Source organism: Mangifera indica, unplaced genomic scaffold (genome assembly GCF_011075055.1).
Source record: "Mangifera indica cultivar Alphonso unplaced genomic scaffold, CATAS_Mindica_2.1 Un_0048, whole genome shotgun sequence".
In the NCBI taxonomy this organism is placed as follows: Eukaryota; Viridiplantae; Streptophyta; class Magnoliopsida; order Sapindales; family Anacardiaceae; genus Mangifera; species Mangifera indica.
The window spans coordinates 66,897-77,935 of NW_025401140.1; the positions used below are offsets into that span (position 1 = coordinate 66,897).

Here is an 11,039-nt window from a genome sequence, read left to right on the forward strand (position 1 = left end):
GCTCTGAAATGGCCATACCAGTGTTCATATTTTGCAAATATTCCAATCATGGTTATCCTTTTAATGATATAGTTGAGTATTTTTTTTTTTAAATTCCTTTTATCGTGATACAAATCTTAAGAGAATCATACTTTAAAAGTCAACTATTGATATTAAAAAGTCTACGGTTAACTCCATATCAGAATATATACTTTTTGCTTAAGGATTCAACTCTCATACTTTTCATTTAAGATTATAACAGATTGACACTTTTTTCAACCCCTTATTCTTGAATTTTCAAAAGGACCACCAAAAACATCTCCAAAGTTTGATATGCTGTAAAATCTCATTTCCTGCTGGTTCTCTAAGTCTTCTGTACGCAATTTCCAAGTCAACTGGGGCGTTTGGATGGATAAAGCGACTCAAGTTCTATATGGAGAAAGCAATGAGTGCAGGCATTCAACTTCTAATCTGAAAAAAAAAAATAAAAGTGATTGCAAAGACTTGGAAGTTGCAATAGTTGATCCTATTGGTACTTTCATTCTAATGGTTAATCTACATTCTGTATTTTGTTTTCTCTTTTTTTTTGTTTCTACTTCTTTGCTTGGCTCAAGAAGAAAACAGGTTGAATCCAAGGTGTCTGTCTCTGTGTTGGGACAGCCCTCTGCCAAGCATGAAACTGGCGGGTGGTGACACGAGTACTGTAGCTGCAGCAAATCCTTAAAAAATTTGAGTCTTCCCATCTCCCCTTCTCTATCTCTTAATGTGCCCTTGATGGATACCTGGACTGCTGCAGGTTTGTAGATTCCCTGGTCTGCTGCTCTCTGCTCTTCAGATTGCTTCTCTGTGTCCAACTCTTGATGCAGGAAGCTGTTGTGTTTGTTTTGTATTGGCCTGCTGGAATTTGCTGTAAATAATTGATTGTGTTTTGGCTTGATGTAACAGAGGAAACTGTTTGTATTTGAGACACACGATGAAATGCAAACCAAAGGAATGTAAATCACTTTTGTTGAATGCAATAAGCAAGATTACAGCCCCAAGTGTTCTGTAATTTATTGTGAAGTAAACCAAAGGACAGAACCTAATTGAAAGGCAATAACCGAACCCAGAATAAACCAAATGGATGCTGACTAAAACCTTTCAGCCTCCCCCTAGGCCTAAGCCCCCAAATAACCTCTTTAGTTTTTGTGTTTCTGCTTAATGGAAAACACAACCAACGCTTCTCTATTTATAACTCCAGCAGCTACCTTCAAATTGCATTATCCTCCTGCTTCTCAGCTTCATTCAATTTAGAACTTATCTGCCTATCTGCTATTATCTTGCTGCCATATTCAAAACATGTTATCTTGCCATTATCTTGATATTCAAATCTATGTGCAACACCTGGACATAACTGCATTATTTGTACTTAGCTTGTGATAAATTCCTCTTGTTACCTCTCCTCTGGTATGTTAAATATTGAGGTTATTTTTGTCTTTTACTTATTCAAGGCAGTTGAACTTTAGAATGTGTGATGATCCATAATTTTTGGTACTTTTGTTCAGTCAAGTATGGTTTGCATTTAATGTAAGCATGACTTCATTGTTTTTGTGATGTTAAAAAGCCTAGTATTATGAAAAAAAAAATAGCAGAAAAATACAGTAAAAATTCCCTCAAAATCTTCCTCTGTTTTTCAAGTTTTTTCTTCACTTTACAACTCTACTCAGGCGTAACTCTCTTAATCTGTCACTTGATCATTTGTTCAGCATTTTAATACTCCTGATCTTCTTTTATTCTTATTCTTGATAACATGGTATCAGAGCGATATTGTTCTTAAAGGGCTATGTGGTTGAAGGCTCAAAAAAATAATAATTCCTTGAACTGTGTTTTTTCTAGAAATTCATGGCTTCAACATCTTCTTCTTACCATATTTGGGCTGTTAAGATGAAAGCTTACTTGAGAGGTGTTGGCTTGTGGCAATATGTTGAGGAGGAAAGGGAACCACCTCTTTTAGGACCGAATCCTACTCTGAATCAGTTAAGGATGCATGAGGATGAAGTGGCCAAAACACCTAGAGCTTTGTCTGTGATACACCAAGCTGTCACAGATGTTGTCTTTTAATGCCAAGTTGTATGAGAAGAAATCTGGATATAATTCCAGTAAGAAAAATTACTTTGAGAAAAGAGGAGAAAAAGGTAAACACAACAGCGAAGTTTCAAAAAGTGAAGAGAAAAAAGGAAAATACAACCCTTGTCCTCATTGCAAAAAAAAAGGGCATTTTCCAAATCAGTGTTGGTTTCGGCCAAATGTAAAATGCAGATTATGTGGACAGCTTGGTCATATTGATCATGTGTGCTAAAACAAAGCTAGAAATCATCTAGTGCAACATGCTTAAAATGCAGAAAAGCAGGATAACGAAGGAGAAAACCTGTTTGTTGCCTGTAGCTATGCAAAACAAGATGACAAGTCAGTATGGTTGATAAATAGTGGTTGCTCGAACCATATGACCTTTAATGCATCAATTTTGCAGGACTTGGATACTTCCTATTCATCTGAAGTGAAGATTGGTAATGGAGAATTGTTGGAAGTTAAAGGAAAGGGTGTTGTTTATATTCCAACTCAAACAAGTACTAAAATCATTAATGATGTTCTTTATGTTCTTGGAATAAATCATAACTTGTTGAGTGTTGCTCAAATGGTTGATAAGGGTTATTCTTTGCATTTTGCAAAGAAATCATGCTCAATTAAAGATCAAGCAGGAAATGAATTGATGATAGTTGAAATGCATAATAAAAATTTTGAAATAAGTTGGATGCAATTGTGTGACAATGTTTTACATCATGTTGAGTTTAATTCACAATTATGGTAGAAAAGATTTGGCCATTTCAGTTACTCAACTTTGAAACAAATGCATGTCAAGCAAATAGTTTTAAATATGCCAACAGTTGATGAGATTGAAGATGTGTATGAAACTTGTTAGTTGGGTAAACAAGTTAGATCTCCTTTAGCAAGCAGCAACTCTAGAGCTTCTGAAAGACTGAATTTAGTGCACTCAGATATGTGTGAACCTATGAGCATTCCTTCCTTAAATGGAAGCAAATACTTCTTGCTATTTATTGATGACTATTCAAGGTTCTGCTGGATTTATTTTATGAAACAAAAGACTAAAGTTCTGAATTTGTTTAAGAAATTTAAAGCAGAAGTGGAGAAGCAATCCAGTTTCAAGTTGAAAGTATTAAGAACTGACAATGGAGGTGAGTATTCCTCTAAAGAGTTTGCTGATTTCTGTTGTGCTTAAGAAGTGGTGCATCAGTTTACTACCCCTTATACTCCATAGCAGAATGGAGTTTCTAAGAGAAAGAACAGATCCATCTTGAAAATGGCCAGGTGTCTCATGTTTGAGAAAAAACTCCCTAAAGAGTTTTGGGCTGAAGCTTCAAACATATCAGCATATTTGTTAAATCTACTTCCTAACAAGGCTTTAAATTATAGAACTCCTCATGAGTTATGGTATGGCAACAAACCAGAGGTGGATCACTTGAAGGTGTTTGGTTGTCTATGTTATGTGCATGTACCAAAGGAAAAAAGAACAAAACTAGATGAAAAGGCTGAAGTAGGAATTTTTATTGGTTACAACAACCTTACTAAAGGATTTCGAATTTATAATCCTAAAACAAAAAAGGTTATGATAAACAGAGATGTAAAATTCAGTGAGCTTGCAGCTTGTAATTGGGAAGCTAATGAAGAAACAGAACAACCTTCTGGAATTAGACCCAACCTTAATAAAAGGTCTGAAGATGAATCTTATACCAGTGATGATGAGAATGTTCCTACAACTAGAATGAGATCTCTCGAAGACGTTTACAATAGTTGTAATATGGCACTAGTTAAACCAAGCTCTTATGAAGAAGCTGTCCAAAGTGATAAGTGGAAGACTGCTATGGATGATGAACTTCAAATGATAAATAAAAACTCAACTTGGACTTTGGTGGAAAGGCCTCAAGATCACAAAGTGCTTGGAGTAAAGTGGATTTACAAGACCAAGTACAATCCAGATGGGTCAATTAATAAGCACAAGGCTAGATTAGTGGTGAAGGGATATCAACAACAATTTGGAATTGATTTCACTGATACCTTCACTCCAGTGGCAAGGTATGATAGCATCAGACTTTTGACTGCTTTGGCTGTTAATTTAGATTGGAAAATTTACCACCTTGATGTAAAATCGGCTTTCCTTAATGGTGTTCTTGATGAAACCATTTATGTTGAACAACCAGTGGGCTATGTTGTGAAAGGTAAAGAAGATGGAGTGTATAAATTACATAAGACACTTTATGGCCTCAAACAAGCTCCAAAAACTTGGTATACCCGAATTCATAATTATCTACTCAGTCGAGGTTTTTTTTGTAGCCTAAATAAATCCACTCTGTATGTCAAGTATGGAAAAGGTAAAGTAAAAATGGTTGTGTCCCTGTATGTGGATGACTTGCTGGTGATAGGAGGAGAATTAAGCCTCATTTCAAAATTTAAAAAGAATATACAGTGTGAATTTGAAATGGCAGACTTAGGTGAGATGACATATTTTCTGGGAATAGAGTTTAATCAATTTGAGGATGGCATTTTTATTTCTCAAAGCAAATATGCTTCTGATTTGCTTAAGAAGTTTAATATGTAGAATTGCAAGACTGTGACCATTCCTCTAGTTGCCAATGAAAAGTTTAAGGATAAGGAATCTAGTGATTTTGTAGATGTCACTAGTTACAGAAGCTTAATTGGAAGTCTTTTGTATTTGTCATCCACTAGACCTGACATAATGTTATCTACCTCTTTGCTATCAAGATTCATGCAATCACCTAAGTTAATTCACATAAGGGCTACTAAAAGAGTCTTGAGATACATTAGAGGGACAGCAGAGTTTGGACTATGGTTTTCGAAATCTCAAAGCTGTGATGTTATTGGTTACTTGGACAGTGACTGGGCTGGAAGTCTTTCAGATTCAAAGAGTACTTCAGGTTATTGTTTTTCACTTGGAAGTGTTGTCTTTTGTTGGAATTCAAAGAAACAAGCTGTAGTTGCCTAATCTTCAGCTGAAGCTGAATACATAGCAGCTTCAAATGCCTCAAACCAAGCTATTTGGCTAAAGAAGTTACTCACTGACCTTGGACAAATGCAGAACAATGGGATTGTGCTTCATATTGACAACAATGTTGCCATAGCCATCACTCAAAATCCAGTTTACCATGGCCGAACAAAACATATCAGTGTTAAGTTTCATGCAATCAGAGAGGCTGTTAAATCTGGAGACATTAAAATTACTCATTGCTCCTCCAAAGATCAAGTTGCAGATATATTCACCAAAGCCTTGCCTAAGCCACAATTTGAGTATTTAAGAACTAAGCTTGGTGTTACTACAATAACCTCAAAGGAGGAGTGTTAACTATTGAGGTTATTTTTGTCTTTTACTTATTCAAGGCAGTTGAACTTTAGAATGTGTGATGATCCATAATTTTTGGTACTTTTGCTCAATCAAGTATGGTTTGCATTTAATGTAAGCATGGCTTCATTGTTTTTATGATGTTAAAAAGCCTAGTATTATGAATAAAAAGTAGCAGAAAAATACAGTAAAAATTCCCTCAAAATCTTTCTCTGTTTTTCAAGTTTTTTCTTCACTTTATAACTCTGTTCAGGCGTAACTCTTTTAATCTGTCACTTGATCATTTGTTCAGCATTTTAATACTCCTGATCTTCTTTTATTCTTATTCTTGACAACATGGTACACCCAGGTAACGGGAGGTCTATCAGCCCTACGATCAATCCCTGTTCAAATGCCCTGTCAATTACATGATCCCCAAAAATTTCAGCTTGGCCTGCAGTAATTCCCAGCATTCCTATATCTACTATAGTAACCCTAGTAATAATTTGCAGCCCTCTCCATACTGATGCACTACTATTAATTTCCGAGTGAAAAATACCGAAACAAGCGTTGAATATGTTGATATATTTATGTTATATGGGGGTGATCCGAGTTTTGGGAGTTCAGATCCAAATTTTGACCGTGTCAAATTCTGTAATTTTTTATCATCGGTTGCATTTGTTTAAGCGGATTTTGACATTCTTTCATTTGATTAAGGAATGAATCCTCAATCAACTCCAGCTATTGGAGATTTCTGTAGCCTTAATATGGGATTAGAAGTGGGGCTTAGTTTTTCATTTAGGATTAGGAGTCAATTTTATTAAATCGTTGATTCAATTCAATAAACAAATTTCTTCTTCGGTAAGTGTGAATTTCAATATACACACGATATGCAAGAAGAAGAATCAAGTTTAGAAACAAGAATCCAAGCTTTGTCCTCTCTAGGGTTTACCAGAGAAGGTCACACACCCAATTCCCCCGTAAGGACACATGACCACTCATTTAGCATAAGTTAGCATCAGATTGATACTTGGTGTGAAATCCCTTTTCCTTTTTCACACCTTTCTCTTGAATTTTCAAAAGAACGACCAAAACTTCTCTAAAGCTTGTGGACCACTCAGCGTAGTTTCCAATTTGTTTTGTAATGAATAAGATGGGGAATCAATTAATGGCCATTATTTTATGAAGTTCTCCAATCATGGAGCCAGGATCTTTCATTTCTCCCTGTCATTAATCTAAACGCGTTAAGCAAGCGGCACGCGAGAGAACTTGAAAGTCATCAGAAAGGTCTTTTTCAGAGTAGTCAATTAGTCAAGTCTTTTGACAGTACCAATTTAATAATAGAGAGGAAAATGAGAAGTTTCACATTTGTCTCCGGATAAACCCGGATTCAAAGCGAGCTAAGCTTGAAGATGAGTTAACTTGAGTTTGATTTGAATTTATTATAATAAATTTAAATCGAATTCAAGTTGATTGGAGTTATATATTATCGAAAGGTTTTGAATAAGTTAAAAAATGTTATTGATAGAGTGAATAATACTGTTAAAAATGATAAAAAGTATCATTAATAAGAGTAATAGTATTACCGATGAGATAAAAACGTATCACCAAAGGAAGATTAAAATTGAACTCGTGTCGAGATACTAAAATAAAACTTTTGCTTGAATTTGATTCAAATCACGTTGATTATCAATTTGAGCTAACTAATTTGGTTTGAGTCCACCTTGAACTAGATATTCAGCCCGAATGGGCTAGTTTAAGTTTAGCTCGAATCCTAAATGACTATTTTAAGTTCAAACTAGTCAGAAATGTCATCTAAGTCATTGGCCGGAAAAATATTATCATTGCAAAGATAAATAGTATTGTTAACAAATGGATAATGTTATTCCAGTGGGTTCGAGTTGAACTCAAATTAAGCTATCTAACTTAAGCTCCAGCTTGAATTGAGCCAAACACCAAGTTGAGCTGGCTCAATTCGAACTTCGAATCCAGCCCCCCTCAAGGAATAGCTCAAGTTGCACTCGTTTCCCTCTTATTTTCTAAGTCTTCTCTATGTAATTTCTAAGTCAACTGCCGTGTGGGGATGGAAAAGGCATTTCAAGTTCCATATTGAAAAAGGAGTGAGTGCAAAAGACTTCGGAAAGTAGCCATAGTTTGAGCTTGTTGTTACTTCTGTTACTGACTGAAGATGGCTCATATCTCTTACGTTCTGACTTTTCTTTTATCAGGTCTTTTCCTTTTACTGCTTTGCCTGGCTCAAGAGGACAGGAGGCTGAATATTCCGAGATGTCCACGTTTTCGCTGTGGTTTTCTTGGCAACATAGGCTTCCCCTTCTCCAATCGAACGCATCGGGAATGTGGGTTGCTGGTTGTAGATAACTGCACTGAACCATTTCCGAGGATTCAGCTGGGGAAGAAGGGGCAATGGTTCAATATCACGGGCATCTCTCAGGATAATACATTAGAGCTTCAAGACAAAGATCCTAAAGAAGAGATTCAAGAATGTAGCAGAAAATCCTTAGAAAACTTAACTCTTCCAATCTCTCCTTTTCTCTCATTTAATGTGCCCCATCAACAAGCAGCGTTCGAATGCCCCCTCAATTACACTATCCCGGAAAATTTCACTTCTCTCTGCAATAATTCCCAACACTCCGTTATCCTTTACAGGGGCCCAACAAATTGTTTTCCAGGCTCTCTTCCTGGTTGTTCACAGCTTAAGTTACAAATGAAAACTACTAAAACAAGTATTGAATATTCTAATTTGTTTACGGGCTTCTTTTCGGTGGAAGTGAATGTGACTGATGAATGTTATGATTGCTTTTTGGCGGGAGGACAATGCAAAACTGATAGCAATGGAAACTTTACTTGTTCTGTGGCAGGAAGAACAAACTCCTCAGGTATCACTACTTATGGTGAAGTTCTAGGACTGATTCCTGGTTGCTACATATCTTGCTTTTCGATTTTACATAATGATTTCTTTGTTGTTATATTTTACTTCGTAAATTTCATAGATTTGAATGAGGTGCATTAATCTTAATACCCTTCTTGGAAAAACAAGACTCTTCCATTCTCCAACTGATTTTTACAGTGCTTTATGTTGAAATTGTCTATAAGGGCCTACGCTAACGCACATGAGGTCCTGTTGTTGATCAGTGGGCTGAGGTCCCTCTCTCTGGCTAGCGGACAAGGTGAAGAGGGCAGTGCCTTCGAGCCTATAAGCGGGGTTTAACCATCCACTACCTGCTTCTTATTAAGCAGTGGATTCGCTAGATGCTACCTGCAATTTGAATCTCTCATGAAGTGACATTTTATGATTTTTTTGAGGATTAAGAATCCTACTTGGTTTAGTTTTGGTTTAGAGATTATTATCTTACTATGTATAAACATATGATTTTCTTGTATGAGTGTGATAACAATTGGAGAGATAAAAAAACATTCTCTTATAATGATTCTGTAGGATGTAACCCGGTTTATAAATCATGAGTGTCCTTTCTCCTTATTGTGTGACTATTTGCTTTCTTCATCTCGTACTCAATCTCTGGTCCGTTTTCTAACAGCGTTTCTTTTCCTGTATAAATTAAATTGCAGGAAATGGAGAAAAGATATTGAAGCTACATCTAGGGATAGGTAATACTCATATTGAAGGGTCTTGCAACTTTCAATGATAAGCATTTGATTAGTATTTTGTGGTTTCCTTCTGCCCATTAGGTCTTGGAGTTGGAGGATCTCCGATTGTGGCTCTGTTGATTTTCGTTATTTGGCGATGCAAGAAACAAAAACATACTTCCGCAGGCTTCAATTCCAGAAATGTTTTTTCTGATCCCTGTTCAAGATCAGAGATGGAAATGGGTGTTGTCTACTTTGGGGTCCCCATATTCTCCTACTTTGAACTTGCGAAAGCCACCAACAATTTTAGTGATGAGAAAGTACTTGGAAATGGAGGCTTTGCAACAGTATACTATGGTAAGAAGATTTACTTTTAGATACGCTTTGCTAAATGAAGGTAGGAAGAAAGTCTGGAACGGCATAATACCACTTAGACGAGTCTAATTATCATTCTTTCTCAACCAAACTTTTTTTTTTTTTTGTAAAAGAGACTAAACTTTGAAGATTTTCAATTAAAAAGACCAAATTTATAGATTTTCTTGTTAAATAATCTAAATTTTTACTATTTAAATTAACAATCTTATTTTCAAAACAAAACAAAACAATAATTGTGTTTATTTTATACTTTCAATAAAAAATGGTAAAAATGCAGTCATTTCTATAGGAAAAGTTATTTCTTCAATAGAAAAAAAATTCAATCTCTATAATAGAAAAATAAAATTCAGTTTCCTCTAAAAAATAAATATTTCGGTATTTGTGCATGTTGTTTCTCAAATTGAAACAATCCACAAATTTCTAATAGGCCTATTTGATGATCCTTTTAAATCAGCAAAACTTCGAGATGGAAGGGAAGTTGCAGTGAAGCGTCTAAATGAGTACAATTACAGACGAGTTAAGCAGTTTATGACTGAAGTTGAAATCCTCACACGTCTGCGCCATAGAAATCTTGTATCCCTTTATGGCTGCACTTCTAAGCACAGTCAGCAAGGTCTCCTTCTTGTGTATGAATATGTTCCCAATGGAACTGTTGCAGATCATCTCCGCGGTGATTTAGCAAAGATTGGTTCATTAGCCTGGCCTATCCGTTTGAAGATTGCAATAGAAACAGCCAGTGCATTGGCATATCTCCATACTTCTGATATCATACACCGGGATGTGAAGACTAAAAACATTCTTCTTGACAACAATTTTTGTGTAAAAGTTGCTGATTTTGGGCTTTCCAGGTTTTTCCCAGCTGATGTTACTCATGTCTCAACAGCTCCACAAGGGTCTCCAGGCTATGTTGATCCTGAGTATTATCATTGTTATCAGCTAACAGATAAGAGTGATGTATATAGCTTTGGAGTTGTCCTGATTGAGCTTATTTCATCAATGCGTGCTTTTGACAAAAAAAGGCAAAGGCATGAGATCAATTTGGGTAACTTTGCGATAAACAGGATTGAAAAATGCTTGATCGAAGAGCTGGTCGACACAAGCCTTGGATACCAATCAGATGAACAAGTTAGAAGAATGATAACTTCAGTTGCAGAGTTGGCATTTCTTTGTCTGCAACAGAACAAGGAAATGAGACCTCCCATGGATGTCGTTTTGGAGGAACTGATGAGAATTGAAAGTGGAAACTGGATACTGGAAGATGTACAAGAAGAAAAAGATAACACTGATGTGCTCAATAGTATGCAGACACCACCAGATTGTGACAATCTTGCACTGTTGAAGGACAAGAGGGTGCCGTCTTCACCCATTTCTGTCGCTCCAAAATGGGTTAATAGCAACACTAGACTAAGTGTTAGTTACTAAGATTTCTTCTTTCTGCAGCTGGAATTTGAGCACATCTGCTATCATTTTTGTGTTCTTGGAATTTGTATGTATATGTGCTTGTTAAAGGAAGTTGAAAGGTACATTGTGTCTTGTTCTTCTTTCTAGAGGTTCTGTAATTGTTATACTAGTATTCATAATCTGTAAGTGTTCCGATCATGGCCTACTTATCATTACAGGTGGAATTGAGTTGGGCCCAACTCGATCTCAGCTTGAATCTTTAATATTCATCTCCAGTTCAAGTTCA

The 11,039-nt window shown here is 36.0% G+C and overlaps 1 protein-coding gene across 1 annotated transcript; it reads left to right on the forward strand.

Annotated features, from left to right (window-relative positions):
- Positions 1-7,860: 7,860 nt before the first annotated feature.
- On the forward strand, positions 7,861-11,039 carry LOC123206748 (LEAF RUST 10 DISEASE-RESISTANCE LOCUS RECEPTOR-LIKE PROTEIN KINASE-like 1.1). Its single transcript, XM_044623973.1, has 4 exons — positions 7,861-8,268; positions 8,960-8,998; positions 9,080-9,334; positions 9,807-11,039. Exons 1-4 carry the CDS (start codon positions 8,097-8,099, stop codon positions 10,772-10,774), a joined length of 1,434 nt encoding a protein of 477 aa, XP_044479908.1. The 5' UTR covers positions 7,861-8,096; the 3' UTR covers positions 10,775-11,039.

Coding starts and splice junctions, on each gene's coding strand:
- LOC123206748 (XM_044623973.1), top strand. CDS start 8,097: ATGAAAACTACTAAAACAAGTATTGAATATTCTAATTTGTTTACGGGC. Junction 8,269..8,959: donor AGGAAGAACAAACTCCTCAG/GTATCACTACTT, acceptor ATTAAATTGCAG/GAAATGGAGAAAAGATATTG. Junction 8,999..9,079: donor GAAGCTACATCTAGGGATAG/GTAATACTCATA, acceptor TCTGCCCATTAG/GTCTTGGAGTTGGAGGATCT.